Source organism: Chiloscyllium plagiosum, chromosome 12, assembly GCF_004010195.1.
Source record: "Chiloscyllium plagiosum isolate BGI_BamShark_2017 chromosome 12, ASM401019v2, whole genome shotgun sequence".
Lineage (NCBI taxonomy): Eukaryota > Metazoa > Chordata > Chondrichthyes > Orectolobiformes > Hemiscylliidae > Chiloscyllium > Chiloscyllium plagiosum.
Window position 1 is genome coordinate 20,701,553 of NC_057721.1, and position 22,779 is coordinate 20,724,331.

At 37.1% G+C, this 22,779-nt stretch overlaps 1 protein-coding gene and 1 long non-coding RNA gene across 8 annotated transcripts in view; one reads left to right on the plus strand and one right to left on the minus strand.

Moving 5' to 3' along the window:
* Positions 1–393: 393 nt before the first annotated feature.
* The window catches only part of LOC122555053 (glutamate receptor ionotropic, kainate 1), a 320,468-nt gene continuing 298,082 nt past the window's right edge, over positions 394–22,779 (minus strand). For 3 of the 7 annotated variants that reach the window (XM_043700696.1, XM_043700695.1, XM_043700698.1), the window contains 2 exons: positions 14,010–14,260; positions 395–1,364 (listed from right to left, as the gene is read on the minus strand). In XM_043700696.1, the coding sequence (XP_043556631.1) occupies positions 1,209–1,364; positions 14,010–14,260 (407 nt within the window). In that variant the 3' untranslated portion in view covers positions 395–1,208. Of the gene's footprint in view, positions 1,365–10,526; positions 10,692–11,880; positions 12,691–14,009; positions 14,261–22,779 lie in introns of those variants that run through there. The other 4 variants (XM_043700699.1, XM_043700697.1, XM_043700701.1 and 1 more) reach the window with 3 other exon arrangements.
* LOC122555055 lies at positions 11,802–15,653 on the plus strand. Its single transcript, XR_006313147.1, has 3 exons — positions 11,802–11,887; positions 14,523–14,734; positions 15,513–15,653. It is a non-coding gene; the product is annotated as an uncharacterized LOC122555055 (long non-coding RNA).

The window sequence follows — 22,779 nt, forward strand, 5'->3', positions numbered from 1 at the left end:
TGCAATACAGTGATTTCTACCAGACAGTGAGCATCTGTCTCACAAAGGTGAATTTTCTTTCTCAGGTGTGACCATGGACAAGGACAGGCCAGGAAAAGTATTCCTGTGTCTCCAGCATCAATAAAAATACTGCAGCATACTACAAGGCCAGTGCTCCTACCCCTCCAGTGATAGTTATGCCTAGTTCCTCTCCCCCGGTCTGCGCTTGTAGGAGCTGCCTTATTTCCTATGTTTCTACTATTGGTAAATTGCAATGGAGGGCACTTTTGGTGCCCACTGTTCACCAATTAATATCAAGGTCCAAAACTATAAATGGTTTGTTATTTCCAACACAGGCCATTGTTCAACAAATGACTCCTTCTTGTTGCAGTATTCTGTCATCTGAAGTGTTCACTTTATTAAAATGTCTGAACATATTGAGAAAGTACAACTAGATTCATGAATAGTCATCTTTTTTTATTCAGGAAACAAGTAAAAACAGAATAATTGAAGATTTTAAATTGCTGAAACAACAAAACTCAAAATTGATCATTTCTACTCCCTCTGCAATCTTAACTTAAACATTAAAGAAGTACAGTAGCTGAACAGATGTACAGTTTGCTTGTACATTGTTTCCAAGTTCCAACAAATAAAGTCCAATGAACCTAGTTATTACAAAATAAAGTTTTGCATCAGAGCCATCTGTGAGTGGAGGGACAAGGCAGTGAACATCCACATCACTTAGAGTGAAAATATTGGAGGTTGCACTTTTTAAACAACATAATGGACAGCAACGATCAATAGTACAAAGATTTTGTGAAAATTGAACACATGAAGTGAGTTCAGCAGGAAATTGTATAACTGAGAGAAGAATGTAATCTTGATTATGTTTAACTATTTATACTTCAATAAACTAATTTCATTAAACATTAAAGGACCAAGAAAAATATGTATTACAACGGCTTCTAGCACTGAGGTACTAGCAAGGAACTAAGTTCTCAGTTGCAGTGCCTCTTCATATAATAATATCAACTGCAACTTTTGCACAAGAAAAAATATTTGATCACGACATCTTTCACATTTTCTTCATTCGATAACTTCAAAAAAAAAATCAGTATAAAGAGTTTCTCAATCACAACATTGTTTTCTGTCCAATAATCCATGAGGTAAACAGTATAAGTGCAGATAACATCAAATAATGTCATCTGCCGAGAGTACAGTTGCCAATTTCATGTTATTGTCTCTTTACGTATAATTCGCCTTTGATGACACATGAGGATGCTTGACAACCCATATTTTCTTCTGGTTCTGGAATTTTTGTTCAATTTTTTGTGACACCTAAGTGAAACACGAAGCTCCTCGATCACTGTGCTGATTGTAAAACACTAGGAAATAAGAGCATGAACAAATACTTTGTACTGGGCATCGCTATGTTATATATTACAAGTCTCATGTCTGCATGCACTTCCTGTCAAATCATTCATTACACATTTCCTTATCTATAACTACAATGGAAACTGCCTATGTAAAGTTGTCGGATCATAATGTTACCTTACCACAAGTGATGCTACCATTCCTCAGTCTTGTACTGCATATAATCCCTTGGTTATAATTCCCCATGTGCACTACACAGAAAATCAACCAGTAGTCATGTATTTTATTGTTATTTTGTACTGTTTATAATTGACACTATTAGTGGAGTCAGATGTAGCTCAGTGTTAGCATTCACATTTCCGAGTCAGCAGATTATGGGTTCAAGCCTTACCCCAGACAACTGCACCAAGAATAGACAAGAGTTCTGGTTTCTGAATGGTGGGATGCCATCCAGGGGATTCTTGTATCCATGGATGTTGTGTGCTACCCAATGTTCCCTATTAAGTGTTGTTGCTATGCACATTAAAGGTTTTTTCAATGAGCGGCCATTTAGATTTTGTTGTATGGCCAGGCACAGGCTTACAGGTCACACTCCAGGCTACTGCATGGCCACATGTGTGCACCTTGGTGGAAACATTAGTTTGGGCTCCTCCCCCACTCTACCAAACCAGTGCCACAGGACAGACTAAAGTAGTCTTTCATAATGAAAAGATCTAGAGCATGTTCTCCCAGAGGTAAATGAAAAAATCGTCCAGAATCAAGAAAAAGAAGATAATGTTGGAATGAAGCAAATAATACAAAGGTCAGTTCTGTGCAAGCCTTTTTTCAGATAAAGAGGGTGGCTCAGTGGTTGTAATTATTCTACAATGCCATGGTGGTCATGGGCCACCCTTTATGTTTAGCTGTGTCATTGCTGTTTGGAACTGCCCCCTTCTCTGAATTTATAGAAACAATTTAATTATAGACATTACTAATCCTAGTAGCTGAGTGGTTAGCACTGCTGCCTCACAGCACCAGGGACCTGGGTTTGATTCCAGCCTCTGGCGACCGTCTGCGTGGAGTTTGCACATTCTCCCTATGTCTGGGTGGGTTTCCTCCGGGTGCTCCGGTTTCCTCCCACAGTCCAAAGATGTGCAGGCTGGGTGGATTGGCCATGTTAAATTGCCCATAGTGTTCAGGGATGTGCAGATTAGGTACACTAGCCATGGGATATGCAGGGTTACAGGGATAGGGTAAGGGATTGGTCTGGATGAGATGTTCTTTGGAGGGTTGGTCTGGACTTGGGCTAAATGACCTGTTTGCATGCTGTAGGGATTCTGCTCTGTGGAGAAATAATGTTGAGCAACATTCATTTTCGACATTAAGCTATAACTGTTTGGCCATCCATTGTGAACTTCCCTCTGGAACAGTAAGCTGCCCCAGCAGATAAACATCTCCAAACCAAAGCTGATTCATTTGACAATTACAGGAAGTGGTCTTCCTTGACCAGTTTCCCCTGACTAAACCTAACCTCATCCAAACACTGTCCAACCTCTCCCCAACCCCCACCACCACAACCACCCTGGAAAAATATGAATGTCAGGAACGAAAATAATTTGGTATTTTTTTGTATCGCTAAGAATATGACATTATGGTATACTGGATTTCTCCAAACAATGACATTAAATTGTATTAAAGGTAGAAATTACAACAGTATTATGGACAAGCACTTTGAGGACTCATTTTTGTTCAACTATAATATTATTTACTGAAAAAAAATTACTTAAAACCATTACCTACGATATCATTGGTACCACACTATTTCTCCATTTCTACGCAGGATTAGTAATGTCTATAATTAAATTGTTTCTATAAATTCAGAGAAGGGGGCAGTTCCAAACAGCAATGACACAGCTAAACATAAAGGGTGGCCCATGACCACCATGGCATTGTAGAATAATTACAATTTTCATATAGATTGAGATGATGAATGTCTTTGAGGGTGCATGTGGTAAATTTGGCAAAAGAAATCACAGGATCGATGACCTACACTAAGATGTGGCTGAGTCATGTGATCAGATTGTTCAATCAGGCATATAAAACAATCAGTCAAGTGACTTTGTGAGTATATTTGTAGAAAAGAGAAAGAATGTTTAATCAAAACTGTAACGGCAGAGAATTTGAACAGTAATTTTGATTGCAGATTGCAAATTGAAATGTCGGCAATATTTAACTTCTGTCAGTTTGGATGAGATGAACTGATGAAGCAACTGGCATTTCATCTAAATGATGAATTGTGCTGACCAAAGGGCATTGCATCCGTTTGTGCCAATGTATATCTGTAGTGAAGACGCTGAACTAATTAGGGGAGATTTCAGAATCTTTCGTTAAGTTTTATTCATGTCTAACCACTAAACTGAAGGTAAAAACCAGAGCGAGCTTGCAACAGAGTCCTTATTTATCAGGACACATGAAAGTTAGTGGCCTATTTTTCATTAAACGCAATTATATTTGAAAATGTATGAAGAGATATATGTTGTATAATAGGAAACCATTTTGGAAACCTGACTTCAAAACAGTGGGATATAGTAAATGTTTTCAAAATACTTTACAACAGATCACATTATTACAGAAATATATTATTGTGACTGTGCAACAAGATTGTAAGACCGCACAATGTAAAGTTGGTATGGTATCTATGCATTTCTTACAATGTAAGAAGAAGAAGAAAACAACCAATGAGACCATGTTAACTATCAAAACAGGCCTTCTGGTGAAAAGGTTTGGAACCTGAATCTCTGAAAAGCTAATTAATAGTCTGCTTATAAATTATAATTGGTAATAACATGATAATAGGTATGCCACTATGAGTAAAAGTAAACCCGACTGCTCTCGGGTTTGACTGTTGAATTGGCTGATACTCTAGTTTATTACTGAAGAAGTGTCAGAAATATTCAATGAGATTTTAACGCATTTAAAACCTACCCACTTCCACAGAATTTCACTGGGATCAGCAAGCTTGCAAATATTAAATTGAGGGTATCTCTTGCTATTCAGGACTCTATTCTACTTTTAAAATAGGAGCAGGACAATATTCTGCAACATTGGAATTCATTAATTGCTGCATTATTTCAATTGTCGGACTCTTGTGAAAATTGGCAGCTACATTCCCTCAGAACAGCAGTGACTGGAACCAAAACTAATGAACTGATAGCGAAGTAATCGGGTACATATGACAGGTTTGTATGTGCAGATTCCTTCTATCAAAACAGCTACAAATGAATGTAAAGAACAGCATATGGTACAAAAAGTCAGGATAATGGATAACACAATTTTTATTTACATTAGGAGTCAAATGTCAATTGGAGAACAAATATATAACCTTTCCAGGACTTCTCAGTGACATTTGTGAACGGTGATGGAAATGTTGCAAAAATGTTGTCAAGAAATGTTATTTTGTTTTTAACTGTAACTAAGTCAGATGTGGTCTTTGTCAGGTAGAATTAGAATATAACATCCTTTGCTGAACAAGGTAACAAAAGGATGGATGGCATCGAAAGGACATTACAGGAAAAAAATGGCAGGCTTAATTTATCCTGAAGAAGGAAAGAAATGATACAGGTCTTATAATGGTTCTCTGGCAGCTATTCTCAATAGCTCACTTAAATTCGCTACATGATTAGAGAAAAATGTGTGTTGCTTCCTTACTCAAAGAGAAAGGGATTGGAGTCAAAGTAGGAGGAGAATGAAGTAGTGAATCTCATCTCAATTGGGGAAACTGTGTGATGATAAATGAGCATTTTGAGCATTAGGATTTTGATGGATGTCCTTCTGAGCCCACAGAAATATTAACATGCTTCGGCCAAGCTTTTAGACAAGCTGACACTGAATCTCCAATTCCAGGTGCTTTAACTTAGGTAATCAGCCTTTTATGTAGTTCTAGTAAAGTCTTTCTAAAATTTATACAGAGTACATCCTCTCAATTCCCTTAATCAACCTTCTACAACATATCAGAATATTCAATTAGACTAGGCAAACAATCTGTCTTTTATAAATCCATACCGATTCTCCTTAGTTAACTGAAGTCTCTCCAAGTGAATATTATTGACGGTAAACTGATTGGCTGTCAGTAGAAGGGATATTCTTATTCTCTTTCTCCATTATTGGTGACACATTTCTCCCTGTCCAACTCTCAGGCACCTTCCCATATCTAGGGATGATTGGAAGACTGAGGCATGTCCTTTTGTTGTCACACTCCCTGGAATGCAAACCCATCTGGCCCAGCCAACTTATTTATTCTAAGTATAGCCTTCATACCAGTCCATTTTTTGCTATCAATTTTAATCCCAGTCATTACCTCTACCATTTCTGCTTCTACTGATACTTTGTCACCTTTCTCAGAAAACAATGAAACAAATTAGTCATTAAGTTGCCTAGCTGCAGTCCATGTCTCTAAGCATATGTGAACTTTTTTTTCCCAATCAACCCCAATCCACCTTTTATACCTGTTTACTATTAACATGTTAGTAGAAGATTTCAGTGTTCCCTTTTATGTTGACTACCAGTCTATTCTCAATTTCGCTTTTTACCAGTTCTATTTTCCTGTTCACCTGTCCTCTAAAGCATATGGGTTGGTTTTCATTTGAAAAATTCACCTGAAGTTCACCTGCTTCTTTTGTTTAATTCTGTCCTTTATCTCTCTTGTTGTCCAAGGACCCCTGGGTCTTTGTTCTCTTGGCTATACAGAGTAAAAACCTAATATTTTGAAAATGATTACTAAACATCCTATTACGTTGGAACCATAGTACAAAGTGTTTCCCATTGATAACTGATGCTTGTCTTCAGTGTCACTCTGTCCTTGGCCAATGAATAGAACTAAAGTTTGCCTTAATTGTTAAACTGGGTCTAATGAAGTTGTCCATTTTGATGAGTTTGAGTAGGTGAAGTGGGTGTAATCTAAATTTGAACAAACCAGATCTGCTGTCTTGTCATATAGTTATATCTGAAACATCATTTTACCCAAGGAAAGACCATTTGATAATGTTGTCTATAATAATCATTGATTTTCTGCTCAAGCAATACTTAAGCTTAAGATCTAAAAGTATCTTCACGTCCTTTTATATTTCAACACCTTCTCAATTACTGTATAGTGTCATATCTTGTTAAAGCATACCATAGAATTAATGTGTTCTATATATTGATCTTTTGAGTCAGTTTGATCCAGACGTGTTTTGATTTATCCTATATGAATAATGTGAGTAATTCTGAAAATTATTTCTGGGGTGGCCTCCAAGATAATCTTTTCCAAGGTCACCTTTTCCCTATCTGCCTCCAGGTGCCATTAGAACCGGGATGACATTTCAGAAGTACATAATTGGCTGTAAAGTGCTTTTGAATGCCCTGAAGTCATGAAAGGAATGATTTAAATAGAAAAAACTTGTATTCTTTTTCAGTGTGAATGTCTCTCTTGAGTTAGTTTTATCATGTTATGGCTAAGTTCACCACTGCCTTCTTAGGATAACTAGGGCTAGATGATAAATGCTTGCCTAGCCAGAGATGCCCATGTCCAATGAGTGAAGAAAAACAAAACTCCTTAGATTTGTTAATTATCCGTTATTTCCTAAAATTTGTTCAACTTTAAACCAAAATTTCCCTGTTGTATTTCAATAAAATAGAAGTATCAGCACTGTACTAAACAATTATTTCACTATGCAACTTTTCATGGAATACATTAAAAATCTATAGCATTTCTATTCTTTTTGGGATCTTATCTTATTTGATTGCTCATACAATGGTTTTAAGCATTTAACTAGAAATTGCAACTCTTCTAGAATTGATTAGTTGATTCTTGTCAGCCTGACTGGTGGTAACTTTGGCAATGCCTGTCAGTATCTTCCCCAAATCATGACAAATTGCCAGTGTTAAAGAGCAGGTCACATCTCTTGTAGCATCAGTGATTAATACTATTTCAACTCTCACTTTGATCTGTGAATTTTAATGTAGCTGTGCTGCATGTACCTTAATCTCTTAAATTTGATAATGACTATTGTGAATCTAAATGAAGTTATCTATGGTTGAGGTTAGTGTAGCATTTTAGCATTTGAGAATTAAGGGATGAGGAACATGAACTCAAAGATAATTGAGCATCAATGTTCTAATCTAAATGTACATTATTCTACTGTATTCTCAATTTTCCCTATTGGAATGATTGTGGTATACAAAAGGATAAAATGATATTTTGGACACACTTGATGGATCGAAGTTATTCAGAAAAGAATGTTTTATTGGATTTTATAATATTTCCTATCCTTTCAAGCTTTACTGTTTTAACGAGTATTTGATCTGAAATCAAGTGATATAAAATTGCAGGCAAGTCTGAGGTGCTGAAAACATTGAATGGCAGATAATTGCTTTTTATTTGTATCTACTAAAACTGGTCTGTGCTATTAATTGAAATAAAATAAAAAGTTATAATTTAAGAGTTTTTTTTAACCAACAGCCTCACATCTTTCCAGAATTATCAAATTATACCTTGATGCACACATTTTCAGTCCTTATTCCAAAATATGGTTACTTTTTGAGTGTAGTCTTCTTGCTTATAACATTATGCTTTTGTTCTGGTACTTTAGAACTCTAGCATAATGAACAATTTCCAGCATAAACTTGGTCAATTCTTTATATGTTTTGCTCAATATAATGAAAACTGTCACTCTGTAGCACAGAGATACTCACATCTCTCACTGACATTCATGTAAATGTGACATAACAAATTGAACAAAATGGATAATGACAGGTTATTAGCAGCTGAAGTCAATTCTGAGAATCAAAGTAAAAGATATATGGTGTTGTTGATGGATAATAGTTGGTGAAGGTTCCTCCTCCAAATATTTGCCATTATCATTATTATCCAGGATGGAGATAAGAGAATTGTGAAAGTAACTGGAGACCAACAGATAATATTGACTGGAGTTGTATGTCCTTATATCATCAGTTCAAACTCCCTTCATATGACCTGATGTTGGGGTTACATTGAATGAAGATATTTGTGAAAATTAGTAACATCATAGAAAGTATAAAGAAAGACAATTTCAGATCTTAAAGGGACTAAAATTGGAGGGTCGTTCAATGGATAAATTGGATAGACAGTTAGTTATTGCACTTGGATTAAACTGACAAATTGTTAAGTTTTTTTCTGGAAATTTCATCTAGTTTACCTGATCAACCTCTGGAACTACAGTGGAAACAATCAGGAACTTTAGTGGAGATGGTGGCTCTGCCTCTCTGCCTGTTGTTTTGACAGCAGAAGTCCCCAGACCAAAGATGATTGAGGATTCCTGGTGTCCAGCTAACTGGGATGGGGGATCTCTGGGGCAAAGCAGGTAGGCCATGGAGAGAGGAGGGGAAGATACTGGGGTTAATCATAAGGCTGGGGACTGCTTGCTTGTTGCTGTTCTGGGACCTCTATGGACTACAATGTGCCACTTAGAAAGAACCCTTTCCCTTGCATTCACTTGATAGCCTCACAGGTATCAAAGTGCCAATCTCCACTAGTAAAATACTATTTTATCCAATATAATAGCTCCGTTGCTCTCCATTTCCCACCATGCTCCAGGAATGGGGCTCAAAATTGAGGCTTGATATTGGGACTTCGCTTGACCACCTTCCAAAATTCCAGTGTCTGGAGAATGCTAAGAAAGTTCCCAGGGTTTTTACTTAATGACTTAGCAAGTCATATTCTTCATACATGTTGGGCAAGAAGCAGGTGAATTACTAGCCAATCAGTTTGTTATAATCTCATATTTTGTTTCAATGTAATATCACCATAAAGGAAATATATTCTCAATGGTGTATATTTTACTGGGGTGGAAACACAGAGATTTGGAAATGCTAATTCATGGATCTTTAAAATTGGGAAGAGAAAAGATCATAAAAGAGCAAAATATGATTCTGAATGTTTTATTTTAAGGCTGCTGAATTTGGAAACAAGATAGTGAAACTAAATTTAGAAGGCACAGTTTAGACATCAGTTGGAATATTATGAGCAGTAATACTCCACTGTGGAAATAAAAGCAGAGCTTGAGAAGGACAAGGAGAGGTCATTTGGAATTACACCAAGTAATTCACCAAATACACCAATAACACCAAGTACACCCGGTAACAGTAATTAACAAAGTCTGGACTTTCAAAGAACAGTGAAGGTTAAAGGAAGGTCTGATGGAGGTTTTCATAATATTGAGAAGACAAATTGCGAAAGATTTCTACGAGTTAACAATAACAAGGGGTGCCATAGTCACAAGAATTTGGGAAATAGGAAAGTAAATTTAAGTAGAAATGTTTTCATAAAGGGGATTATTAGAACTTGTGGATATGAGGCATTTTAACATTTAAATGGAACTGAACAACTATTTTTAAAGAAGAATAGAAATAAGATAAAGAACAGCCATATTTAATTGAAAAACCAGAATAGACAGCATTGATAGATGTACAAAATTATGGGCAGATTTCATGAGGTACATCCAGAAAAACCATTCCCAAGACTTGGTGTTACAAGGAATAGGAAGCATAGATTTAAGGTTTTGGATAAGAGATGCAGGGGTCATGTGAGAAATCTGTTTTGTATCACTGCATTAACGATCTGAGTTGCTGACCATAAGGCTGGTGGAAGAAGAAAATTTAATAAGGAAATGGTTGGCCTCATGAGTAATAATGGTGTAGGGATAGAACAGGGAATGGAAATTCTGAATTGCTTTACAGAGAGCCAGCTTGGACTTGGCAAACCAAATGATCTGCTTCTGAGCTTCAATTAGTTATGAAAGAATGGATCCAATGGCCAAACACCTACATGCACAATGAATCTGTGATTATTGCTGTTCAAGTTCTGCTATCCAGTTGTTTGCAAAACAAAAATAATATAGGTGAAATATATCAAGTAGACAACTCTTATTAAAATTGATGCATCAGAATTCATGTCAATCACATCTTATAAATAAATCTGTGATGTTTTGATGTCTAAGGATATTAATTGAATAAAGTTACCTTAAAAAAATAATTTGGATGCTAAAGTAAGTCTTTTAAGAGTATCATCTCCAAGCTCGTTATTGCAACTGCTTTGTTTACTATGTACCTTTGTTTTTCACCGTGAAGGACAAAGTTAAGATTGCCTATGACTGACTGTAAGTACGTTATGCACAAACCTTTCACTGCTATGTCTAAACAGTGTGGATGGAGGACTGTGGTCGCAATCGCCTCTCCTCCCGGATTAGTTTGCCACATTCTAACTCAGTGGATAGCGTGGTTCCAGATGTAGAATAGGATGGGTGCGTTTGCTTACATTGTGATCCATAAGAGAAACAAAAGGCCTTGCATGCAAAAAAATGTAGAAATGCCTTTCATCACAAGAAATTGCAAATAAAAACAAAAGTACAGAAAATTAAAAAGCAAAAGTTAAAAAAAGAACGACTTTATAACTCAAAATTGAAATAAATGAACAGACTTTATTTAAACAGACAATAATGTTCAGTGGTAAATACTGCACAAATGTCACTTCTAAACAATTCAGTTAAAATGCAAAATTGGAAGCTATGATTATGAAAATAAAGTCCAGAATGGAAACAACGTATAACAACTTATTTTTGATTAACTCAAAGAGATTTGGAAATGGCAGTTTGACTTTGTGGATCTAAGGGTCTGGATCTTTGTGGGCGGCATGGTGGCACAGTGGTTAGCACTGCTGCTTTACAGCGCCAGAGACCCGGGTTCGATTCCCCCCTCAGGCGACTGACCGATTGGAGTTTGCACATTCTCCCCGTGTCTGCGTGGGTTTCCTCCGGGTGCTCAGGTTTCCTCCCACAGTCCAAAGATGTTCAGTTTAGGTGAATTGGCCATGCTAAATTGCCCGTAGTGTTAGGTGAAGGGGTAAATGTAGGGGAATGGGTCTGGGTGGGTTGCGCTTCGGCGGGTCGGTGTGGACTTGTTGGGTGGAAGGGCCTGTTTCCACACTGTAAGTAATCTAATCTAATCTTTCAGGAGCAGGAATGGACACTTATGTTGAATTGTCAGTATTCATCATCAGTATTCTTCTAAAGCATCACTAGTTCAGGATCTGAGTCTTGTCCAAATTAGCCTGGAAATCCTGAAGTTGTAGTCAGATACTCAAGGTTTCAACACAGACTGCATTGTGGATTCTCCCGGACCTAGCAAATCACTGATATTAGTGAGAATGTTGAGGTTTTAAAGCTACGTTGTTCTTACTTAAAAAAAACGTTTTTCCAGAATTCTTTTACCTTCTCCCCTGTGTGTATGTCTCAATCTTTAATTTCTTCTTTTTGAATCTTTCTTGAAGTGATTTTATTTTGTTGCCTTCAGGTTTCTGTTGGAGGCACTGTGATAATCCTTTAATGTGATTGACTACTTGTAGAGTCTGATGTCTACCTCCATCTCAAAAGAGAGAGTCTGAGAGTCTCCAGCAACGAAAATTGAGATCAGTTACGCACCCCGGCACACTGATAGAGTTGGAACTGATTCTTGCAACACTTGTGATTGTTGCAATATGCAGGTACAGTTTAAGACCAGTCACTACTTTTACAGCACTGCGAGTTGGCAGAATGAAGTTGGCATGACTATCAGCTTGGGGAAATGCAAAACTGCATTAACTGTTGAGTACTTTTTGTTTGCTAAAGTTGGTCCTGAGGATTGTCTGAGAGCTTACACATTTTAAAACAAAATATGAAGAAGTTGTTACACATTAGTTGCAGTTAGAATGCACATTGGGTGCCATCTAAATTGCACTGCAGCGTGCAAAATGTGTATACATAATAAGTCATCCAATATTCATATTAGGCAGAAATTCTAGCTGATTGTAATGGCACTAACATTCTACTCGAAAGAAATTGGCTCATTTAATCATTTAAGAAAATGAACACTGATCTCCACATTCTCCAATGTTAGCATTTGGTGTATATCATAAACATTTTAGCGCATATATTTGGATCATAAATTTCTGTGTACTGCCAAGCATATTAAAGAAGCTGGATTTAGAAATAAGTTTAAAAAACGGGATGAGAAAGAGTGAGATAAGGAAAGAAAGAGAAAGGTGGAAGAGAAAGAAAATTCTGGCATTTATTTTCTGAAAAACCATCAAAAATATTGAAATATTAGGAAGTATATTTTCATATTTGAAAAATGACCCATTTCCATGATCTCTGCAGGTAACAATGTGCTGGGCTCAAAACTGGTTACTTTGATTCCATTTAAACATCTGTTTCAAAGGCCATGTATGTTTCTTGGAGACGAATGAGGAAAGGCATCAATTGTGACATTGCATGTGGAAAAGAATCTTGTTTTCTGACAGTACTGCTCCTTAATTTTCAAAGAGAAACATTATTATATTGTTAACAAAATTAAAATGAACACTCTCAAAACCTATGTTCCATTATCATAGATCACAATGCATAAATTGTCCTTTGTAGCTTTAAAAAATCCTTTCAAAAGTGGAGGTGGATTTATTTACTGAGTATAAAATGTAACCAGCCAGTCTTGCGACAGGATGATCCATTTCTATTAATTGAATCCTATGTGCAGCTTGTCTTAAACTCCTGCCCATCTCTTGGTAATGTGACAAATGTCACCCGCTTGATCTCTTGCACTTACTTGAATGGCAAGTATAAGCCAAAACTTGTATTTCAAAGCTGAAAATTACAGCCAATTCAAATGTAAATATAACTAAAACATACACATATTAGTTGAAAAATGAACAATTGACTTGTACATTAGGTACACATCTAGAGATGTATTTTTGACTCCAAAAATGAGTATGTTTTGTACGTACTGGAGGAACACTGTCTCATTTTTACTGTATTAGTTGTATATGGTAGAAATGACAAATAAAAGCTACTCTACTCCACTCTTACAAGCTGTAATTTATAGAATTTGAAGTGATACCGCTGGTCGTTTACTGAGGAGGTAGTGATGGTTTCTGACAGAAATCAAAGTCCTGGCATTAATCAACGAAAAAAAAATCTACAAATAAATCCTGTGAATAGGTTCTGTTAAGAAAACTCAAATTAGTTTAATAATTTAAATTTTAATAATGTAAAATGATATGTTCATCACATCAATGGAAATTACTCATATTGGTTTGTTGCCTTTTGCTGAATAGAAACTATTTTAGCATAGCCTATTTTCTAAAATCCTGTTTCTAATCTAACAATTGACATCTTTGTATTTTATATGAAAATACCTACCACAATCAAATTAAATATCTTATTCTATTGTACCACCTTATATCTCATTATTAAAAAAACAAACCAAGCTACTTTCTATTAATTAGAACATCACAATGGCACATGAAGGAAGTTGGAACAATTGCAAGTTAAGCTACATCAATGGTTCTCAACTTTAATTGATGTGCATTCTCCTTTTTCACATCTGATCTTATTGAGAATGATTTTAGCCTAATGCATAGATTACAGGTAAATGGTTTGCAGCCCTTTTCAGTTCCGTATTGCAAGATTCTTCCATCAAAGCCAGTTAGCTTTTGATTTTATGTGGTTATTTCCCTGTTTTGGTACTTTCTGTCCTGTTTATATTTGAAAGTCGCCAATGGTAGGAGCCAAACCTCTACTATCATACTATAGTTGTTTCTAATTACAGCTTTCACATTACACCATTCAACATACCTGTTCCACATCGTTGTTTCTTCTGGATTTATATACAAATTCACCAATTGCTACAAAGACTGAGAGAACAAGCCCTGCAGCAAGCACAATAAATATCCCTCCTATGTTTTCAACACCAAGGGCACTTGCTTCTTTGTTATCCTCTTCTGGGCAGCCATTCCCTCGCCACCATTTCTCTTTCATCATGTGCAACTTTCCTTCCTCTTGAAGCTGCAGGATGGCTATTGTGACTTTATCTCTGTATGGAGACCCTAAACCAGCAAAAAGTAAGAGTGGAATATTACGTAATTCAGAGGAATTATCAAGAAATTGTATTTCACAGTAGTTAGGACAATTATTATTAAACTTGTATGGCTAGTTTCTTCTCAAATTATTCTCTTAAATATGGTATATTTCCTTGAATAAGTCAATTTGTTCATTTTTTTCAATTTTCGCAACCTCTGTTAGAGCGATTGCTGTTGGATTCTCTACTGTTCCTAACTTACAAAGATGGTTTGAATTCATCACCTCCAGGTTCGGTGCTCAAATTGAGCAGGGGCTACTGAACCAAGACAACTGGTAAATTTTGAAGCAGCAGCTCAGAAATTTCAGAAGCGAGAGACACATCAAGAGACAGACTGAAGGGAAACAGAATTTAATGCAAAAATGTGACACATATAGGTTCATATCTCAAAGTGAAGGAAGCTTTGCTTTCGAATCAATGGTCTGAATCTTCATATTTTAAGGTAAGCTCAAGTTGCAATGAATTTTTTGATGGGTTTTTTGCTGTAAGGCCTAGCAGGTTTTCCCATCCTATCTTATCAAACTTGTGTCATTAATTATCTACCATGTTACTGCGGTGTCTCTCATGTTTGATTCCATTCCCATCCTACCCAGCATCATTCCCAAAAGAACTTGCACTCAAAGGAAAGTGGCCTGGCATCCTTTGTGCCCACACCATCTTTAAAAGTCAACAGTGCACCCAAACGGTCACTGACATTCTGAAGCTGCCCTCCTCATTCACAGACAGGATAGGAATATGGCAGAGAGGGGAAAATAGCATTGTGTTGTTCTCAGGGACCCAAGATCCTGGTGGAAGGGGCAGAGCAAACGTCAACCCTTTTCCTGCAGGCCTGGCAGAGGAAGCAGGACAAAAGGCTCTTTCCAGCCTGGTCTGACATCATCAATCAGGTCAATGCCATTTTCCAGAGGAACAGACAGTAATGCAGAAAGAAGATCAATGACCTTCTCCATTCCGCCAGGCTAACTATCTCACAGTCACTCTATCTCAGCTACTGCACCCATCTCCCACCACAGGTCATGCCACACTACCTAACTGTTTTCAATCACATCTTCCCTCAACCCTTCTTCCCTCTTAACTTTCCACATCAGTAACCCTGTGGGACCTCTGTGTTGCTTCCTTTCTCTGTTGGAACATCTCTCTAGCTTTCCCCCTCATGCACCAACACTAACAGCTGTGCCATCACTATAATCACACTAATTTCCTCCTTTTTCTCACAACAGACGAAGACAGGAAAAAAACAGTGCAGAGAGTACCTCTATGGGTGGAGGATGCCCAATGTCCATGTTCTCACTCTGCCTGGAGAAAATCCTTACAAGAAAAGACCAGAGCCCTTCTTTGGGAGCCCTTCTGTGTCATCCATGTTCCACCAATGAGTAAGTACCAGTCTACATGCCACTGTCGCTCTCCCATTAATCCCGGTGTCACTGTCAATCATTATGTACCAGGCTGAGTCTTAGTATCAAAACAAGAGGAGGTTTGGTTTATCAGCTTGGAAAGGAGGTGTCCGAGGGGTGACCTTATTAAGGAAAGGTAAATCTTGGATATTACTTTAATAATGGAAGTAGAACATGAGAGGAAAGATTCAAAATTGTAAAAGATAAAGCTTCACATAGATGTCATAAAATTCTTCACAAGATGAATTTTCTTTACTCATAGGATGTGGGCATCACTGGCCAGATGAGCATTTAGTTCCCATCCCTAGTTATCCTTGAGAAGGTGATGCTGAGCTTCCTTCTTGAATTGCAAACCATTTGGTGGAAGTACACTCACAACGCTATTAAGGAGGGAGTTCCAGGATTTTGTCCCAGTGACAATTGGGATGGCTTCCAGGAATGGTAATGGCAGCAAAATTTATGAAACCTTTTAAGGTACTGAAATTGAACATTTTGTACGGCTGAGCTAAGATGGTCCAACTGATCCTTTTCATCCACACTTCTAAACTAATCAGAAGTCAGTTGCTCTGACTATCAGAGGTATTTGCAGTGGGTTGTCTAAAACATTTGAAAGTCACAGCTGCTGGAAATGCCTCTGAAATATTATACAGATAGTTCTTCTATAATATGATGGTTGTGTTCTTTTGCAACCCCGCATTTTAGAAAAATTGCCCTTTAGAAACAGCGCTTAAAGTGTTGGCGATGTAATCACATTACAGCCAACACGTTTTAAAAGTTTGCGCTTTAGAAACGGTGTCCCCAATTTGTCAATAGCGTTACAGCGAATTTGCATTAACGAAAAGCATGTTCTAGCAGAATGACCTATATTTATAATAAGTACTGCATTTGGTATGTTAATAAAGGCAGGATTCATTGTGGAAAAGAGAACTAATAGGATATTATCCAAGAATGTTGACAAACCAGTATGGGGTTGCAGTGTGTAATTGGGGCTTCATTGCAACTTTTAGATGAAATATAAAAGGAATAAACATTGTCAGAGATTTACAAAGACTCCATGAATAAATAATCCATTAAAAAATGTATTTCAAGTATGAACTTTTGACAGCTTTTTAAAAAAAATCTGCATTATGAACTTAATGAAATTGTAGTTGACCTTAAAATGTATGAAGAAAATGAGCAAATGTTGTGACATTTTAAAGTGTCATATTAAATCGTAGGGATTCAGAATTTTCATTGTTCATTTGGTCATTTTGATATAGTTTTTCTCTTCGTATCACCAATGACACAAACAAGACAATATAAAGCTTCGATAAGCCAGCACGCTAAGCCTGACAAAAATAAAATCAGTGTAGATTCACCTTGCAGTAAATCAGTGAAAATGAGATTGAGAAGCTGTAGTGGTACTGCGGATCTGATACGTGTATCAGAAAAATTAGTGTGCAAGTACAGAGCGAAAGTGGAAAGTGTACACTTCCACTTAGACCTCTCCCTTTGGACCAAATGTTGGAAAATTGTGGGTGCATTTCCCATGCTATTCCTATTATTAAAATTAAATTTAAATTATTAAAATTAAACAGAATGGTCAGAAAACTGGGGGTGTACATCAATAAATTTTCTTATGATCCCAGTGGGTGATGCTCAGCACATTTTGGAAACTGACTACAGATGGGAAAATATGTATGATTAAAAAAAAGTGAATGATTGATAGGGGTCAATGCAACACTGACAAACTAGATCATTTCACACCAATGGAAAATAACAAATTTATGCTTTGTATGAAATGAAAATAGGTTCTAATAGAGAGGCAGCTAAAACTGAAATGTAAATTTAACATGTTTAGGAGGGATAGTGAAAATGAATTGAGAAAGGATTTGAAATTTATTAAAAATGATATTTAGCTCTGACAACTGGGAATGACAGCTAGAAAAAAGAAAATTTAATAACTACGAACTTGCGATGGACATGAAATTGATATGCAACTATTTGCATAAATGAAGAAAAGGTCAGTGTCAGAAAATAAAAGCAAGACTTATGGAACAATTTTAATATCCTAAACAATACTTTAAGAATGACATCTTCCAAAATAGAATCTGCTTTGAAATGAACAGAGGAATTAAAAAGAGCACTGACACAGCAGGTTCTGAGTTTGGAGAAAAATTAAACTTAATTTTGTGTTTGGCAGTCAATGAATAGGACAGAGAAATAAAGAGATTCATAAGAAAACATATTAAATCAGAACATCAACAAATTGCATCTATAGAGCACCTTTAGTAGCAGTAGTAGTAGTAGTTTCATGATGTTTCGCATGAGCAAATTTAATACTGAGACACTAATAGAGATATTAGGATGGATGGCTGAAAATTTGAACAAAGTTAAATTTTAATAGATGTCTGAAGGGGGAAAAGTGAAGAAGGGAATTCAAGAGCTTTGAGTTTAGGAGCTGTAAGCATAGTTGCCAAAGAGGGAGTAATGAAAGTTTGGGTTGTAGCAGAGGCCAGAATTAGAAAAGCTGTTGAAATTTTGAATGGTTGCAATGCTGCAAGAAGCTGCAGAGATAATGAGGGATGATTTGAAAGTAAGGATGAGAACTTTAAAATTGTACAATAGCCTACTAGAAGCCAATGTAGGTCAGTGAACATGTCGAAGCAAGTTTATTCTTCATGGTTGAGATTTCCATTCCAATTTAGACCTTCAAGAACAGCTTGAAATGATATACTACCTTTCATTAATAAAACATTTCAAGCTGCCTCACATGGGGTGGGGTTGGGGGAGAGATTATGAAATAAAGTTTGATATTGAGTCACATAAGGTAATATTAAAGCAGTTACCCAAGGTTATCTGCTTTGATAGTTAAGTAATCTAACATTTTAAGGAGTGTCTGAAAGATGAAAGGGATAGAGAAGTAAAGTTTTATACCTTAGAGTATAGTAATGCTCAGGAGTCAGGATTAGATGAGCACAAGTATTTCAAATGTTCTTGCTGTTTTAACCATTCAGTGCTGCCTAATTTAATGCCATGGATGATATTTAACATTTGATTGGAAAGATGGATCTTTCTATTCTTTGGTCATATTTTGAGATTAATTTTCTGAAACCAAGAAATGAAGTTGCACAACTTACTAACACCTCCGCAACACATTAGTATACAATTTTTGTCTGTTATATGACAAAGGCAAATAAGATAATAAATTTAGTTCCTAAAATTTTGAAATAAAATAGTTAGTGTTCAAATAGCAAACTGCACAAAATTGAGTGCATGAAGGACCTGGAGCCAGAGTGCTGGCAGTTTGGAATTTGTTCTTCTCCTGAAGAGGAAGGAATCAGCTGGTTGGTGAATATATGTTGTTAAAATCTAATCTATTCCTAACATATAACATAGCATAGGAACTAGTATTAGGGTTAATAAAACACATAACAATAGGAAACAAATAATTAAATAAATGATACAAATTGCTAATTAAAAAGACTCATATGGATGGCAGGACAGGTGATGTATCATGGCTAGTCAGAGCTCTTGAATGTTAATGTGATTCGGGGCAAATACATTTGTAGTGAGTAAGTACAGCTTGAGTGGATTCAGTTGAGAGCTTGAGCTGGAGGCTGAATAGACTCTGCAACACTTTAAGTACAGGGAATGTTAACAAGATATTTTATATCAGGAGGTGGTCACATTCCTAAGGATAAGGCTTTCTGATTTGGTCAGTAGTCAGTGAAAAGAGGGTACGACTGTGAGTAAGGCAGGTGAGGGGAACCAGATGGTAGGTGTGCAGGAGCCTCAATGTTTGCAATTATCTAACAGGTTTGAGGTTTTCACAGTTTGTTTGGTTGAGAATGGGGGCTACAGTGTGGATGAGCAAACTGAACACCATACAGGAAACTGTTGAGTACAGCAAGCAAAAGCAATATAGTGGCAGTAGGGGACATTATAATGAGGGAGATAATCATTATTCTGTGCAGCCAAGAGTGCTTGGATCTGAAACAACTGCTCAGAACTGGACCAGAAATTGGAATAGGAAGGGGACGATCTAGTTGCCATGGTCCAAGAAGGTACCAATGACAGACGATAAAGAAAGAGTTTGTGTTTAGATAGTACGACAAACATAACTGCAAAGGTAACAGTCTCTGGATTGTTACTTCACATAAAAGGACAATTAGGCATGACAGCAAAATAGTAATATTGGAAAGGAAGGTCAGTAAAAGGAGTAAGGGACACAGGGAATAAATATAAGAATTTGTCAACAGTCAAGACCAGATGCTACAAAGATAATCAAAGACAAACTTAATAGCTCTACCTAAAGACGTAAAATGGTCATAACAAAGTAAACAAACTGATAATGCACGTTAAAAAAATGTTCTGACAGTCATTATTGAGACATGCTGTATGATGACAAAGACAAGGCCCTGAACATTGCCTTATGAGAAACAGATGACATCCAAGAAGAATAAGGAGATAGGTAAAGGTGGAGGGTTAGCACTGTTAATAGCACTGATTGCCCTGGTTCAGGAAATCAAGATGTGGAATTAGTTTTGGTTGCGGTGAGGAATGGTAGGGGAAAGACATCATTAGTAGGTATGGTTTACAGGCTCCCTGACAGTAACCACAAGTTACTATGAATAGAAATATTGGGTGCTGGTGATAAAGGGATGATGATAATCAAGGGTGATTTTAATATAAACATATAAATGGAAATTAAATTCTCAGAAATACAATGGTTGCCTTGATGAGGAATTTACAGAATACTTTCAAGTTTCTTAGAGCAGCACGTTCTGGAAACAAACAAAGAGCAAGTTATAGTAATACGACAGGATTAATTAGTGACCTTAGAGGAAAGGCATTCTTAGAGATCAGCAACCATGAAGTGATTGAATTTTGTATTCAGTTTGAAAGGGAGAAGAGGAGCTGTGAGTCCAGCATTTTAAATTTAAATGAGCTCAAGTATGTGGGCATGAAAGCTGAGCTAGCTGAACTGAGCTGGGGTATTTGGCTAGAGGATACTTCAACAGAGAACTAGAGGCAGACACTTATGGGGATATTTCAGAATACTCAGAAAAAGTATATTCCTGCTATAAGGAAACATTTGAAAGGGAACACGTCCATGGTTAATCAAAGAAGTTAAGAAAAATGAGACTCAAGGAAAATGAATGCAATTGCCAACAATGAATGACAGGTCAGATGATAAGACTGAATATAAAGAAGGGGGAGGTGGTGCTGAAGGGGGAGTGGTAACGTCACTGAACTGCTAATCCAGAATCCTATCCTAATGTTCTATGAGTTCAAATCCCACTATGGTAGATTTTTGAAATTTGAATTCATTAAGATCTGGAATTAAAAGGGGATAGTGTCCCTACCTCTGAGGCGCAGTATTCAAGTTCAAGTCCCACTGGATAAATGTTATGATGTGTCCAAACATGCTGATTAAAATAACAATGAAGAAGAACAGCAAATGACAGAAAATATTAAACAGGAGGAAGAAACTGGAGTATGTGAGGAAGCTAGCTAGAAATGTTAGTATTTATGAATGAGAAAATAAGTAAGTAAAGATGATGAAAATGGGGTGTTAATAATAGGAAAATAGAGACAAGTGTAAACCATTTAGCTCATCAGGCTACCCTGCCATTCAATATGATCATTTCTGATTGAAAACCTTTTCTCTTCACAGTCACACAGCCCTGTAGAAAACAACAAACTGGTGAATGCAAGAAACAAATATTTTGCTTCAGTTTTCACAATAGCGAATACAAAAATTATCCCAGTAATATCTAGAAATCTGGTGGTAGTAGAGGTTTTACTTGCCTAATATCTGAAATGAATGGATTGCCTTATGAGGACATAGACTAAGCCTGCAACCTCTGGAGGTTAGAAGAGTTAGGGGAGACTTAACTGAAATATATAGGATCTTGCGGGGACTTAATAGAATTCCTATAGTTTGGAAGCAGGCCATTGAGTCCTCACCAACCGTCTGAAGAATGTCCTATACAGACCCACCCTGCTAACCTTTCTCTGTACCTTGTATTTCCTAAGGCTAATCCACCTAGCCTGCACATCCCTGGATATGATGGGCCATTTAGCACGGCCAATCCACCTAGCCTGCACATCCCTGGATATGATGGGCCATTTAGCACAGCCAATCCACCTAGCCTGCACATCCCTGGATATGATGGGCCATTTAGCACGGCCAATCCACCTAGCCTGCACATCCCTGGATATGATGGGCCATTTAGCACGTCCAATCCACCTAGCCTGCACATCCCTGGATATGATGGGCCATTTAGCACGGCCAATCCACCTAGCCTGCACATCTTTGGACTGCGGAGGAAACCCTTACAGACACAGGGAGAATGTGCAAAGACATTTGCCTGAGGTTGGAATCAAATTCGGGTCCTTGGTGCTGCAAGGCAGCAGTGCTAACCACTGAGCCACCATGCTGCCCCACTGGGTAAATGTGGAATGGATGTCTCCCTAGAATCCAGAACTAAATGTCATAATTAACAAATAACGGGTGCCCCCTCCCCCAAACCTCCCCTCGCCTTCCCCACCTGTGAAGGTATAATTTTGTGATTGACAAGTTGTGGAGTCCCTTTGGTGTTTATTCTGAGGCCCAGCTTTTTACAATTTATATCAATGACTTAGGTAAGGGGAGAATAGGCATGGAAACTAAATTTGTAGATGATACAAAGCTAGATAGGAAAGTATGTTGTGAAGAGGATATATACAGGTTCAGACAAATAGGGACAAGTTGAGTGCGTGGGCAAAAAATCTGTCACATGGAGTGTAATGTGGAAAAGCACGAAGTTGATCAGTTTCACAGAAAGAAATAAAAGCACGTAGCATCACATAAATGATGAGAACAACTGCAGAGTTCCGAGGTGCAAAGCAATCTAGGTGTTCGAATGTATGTGTCACATACAGTGTGCATATGGATACAGCAAGTAGTTAAGAAAGCTAATGTAATCTTTTCCTTTGAGATAAGTTAAATAGAAAAAGAATGTTATGCTTCAGTTATACAGGGTATTGATGAGACCACATTTACAATGCTGTGCAGCTTTAGCATATTTGTTGAATGTAAATGTATTGTAAGTGGTTCAGAGGAGGT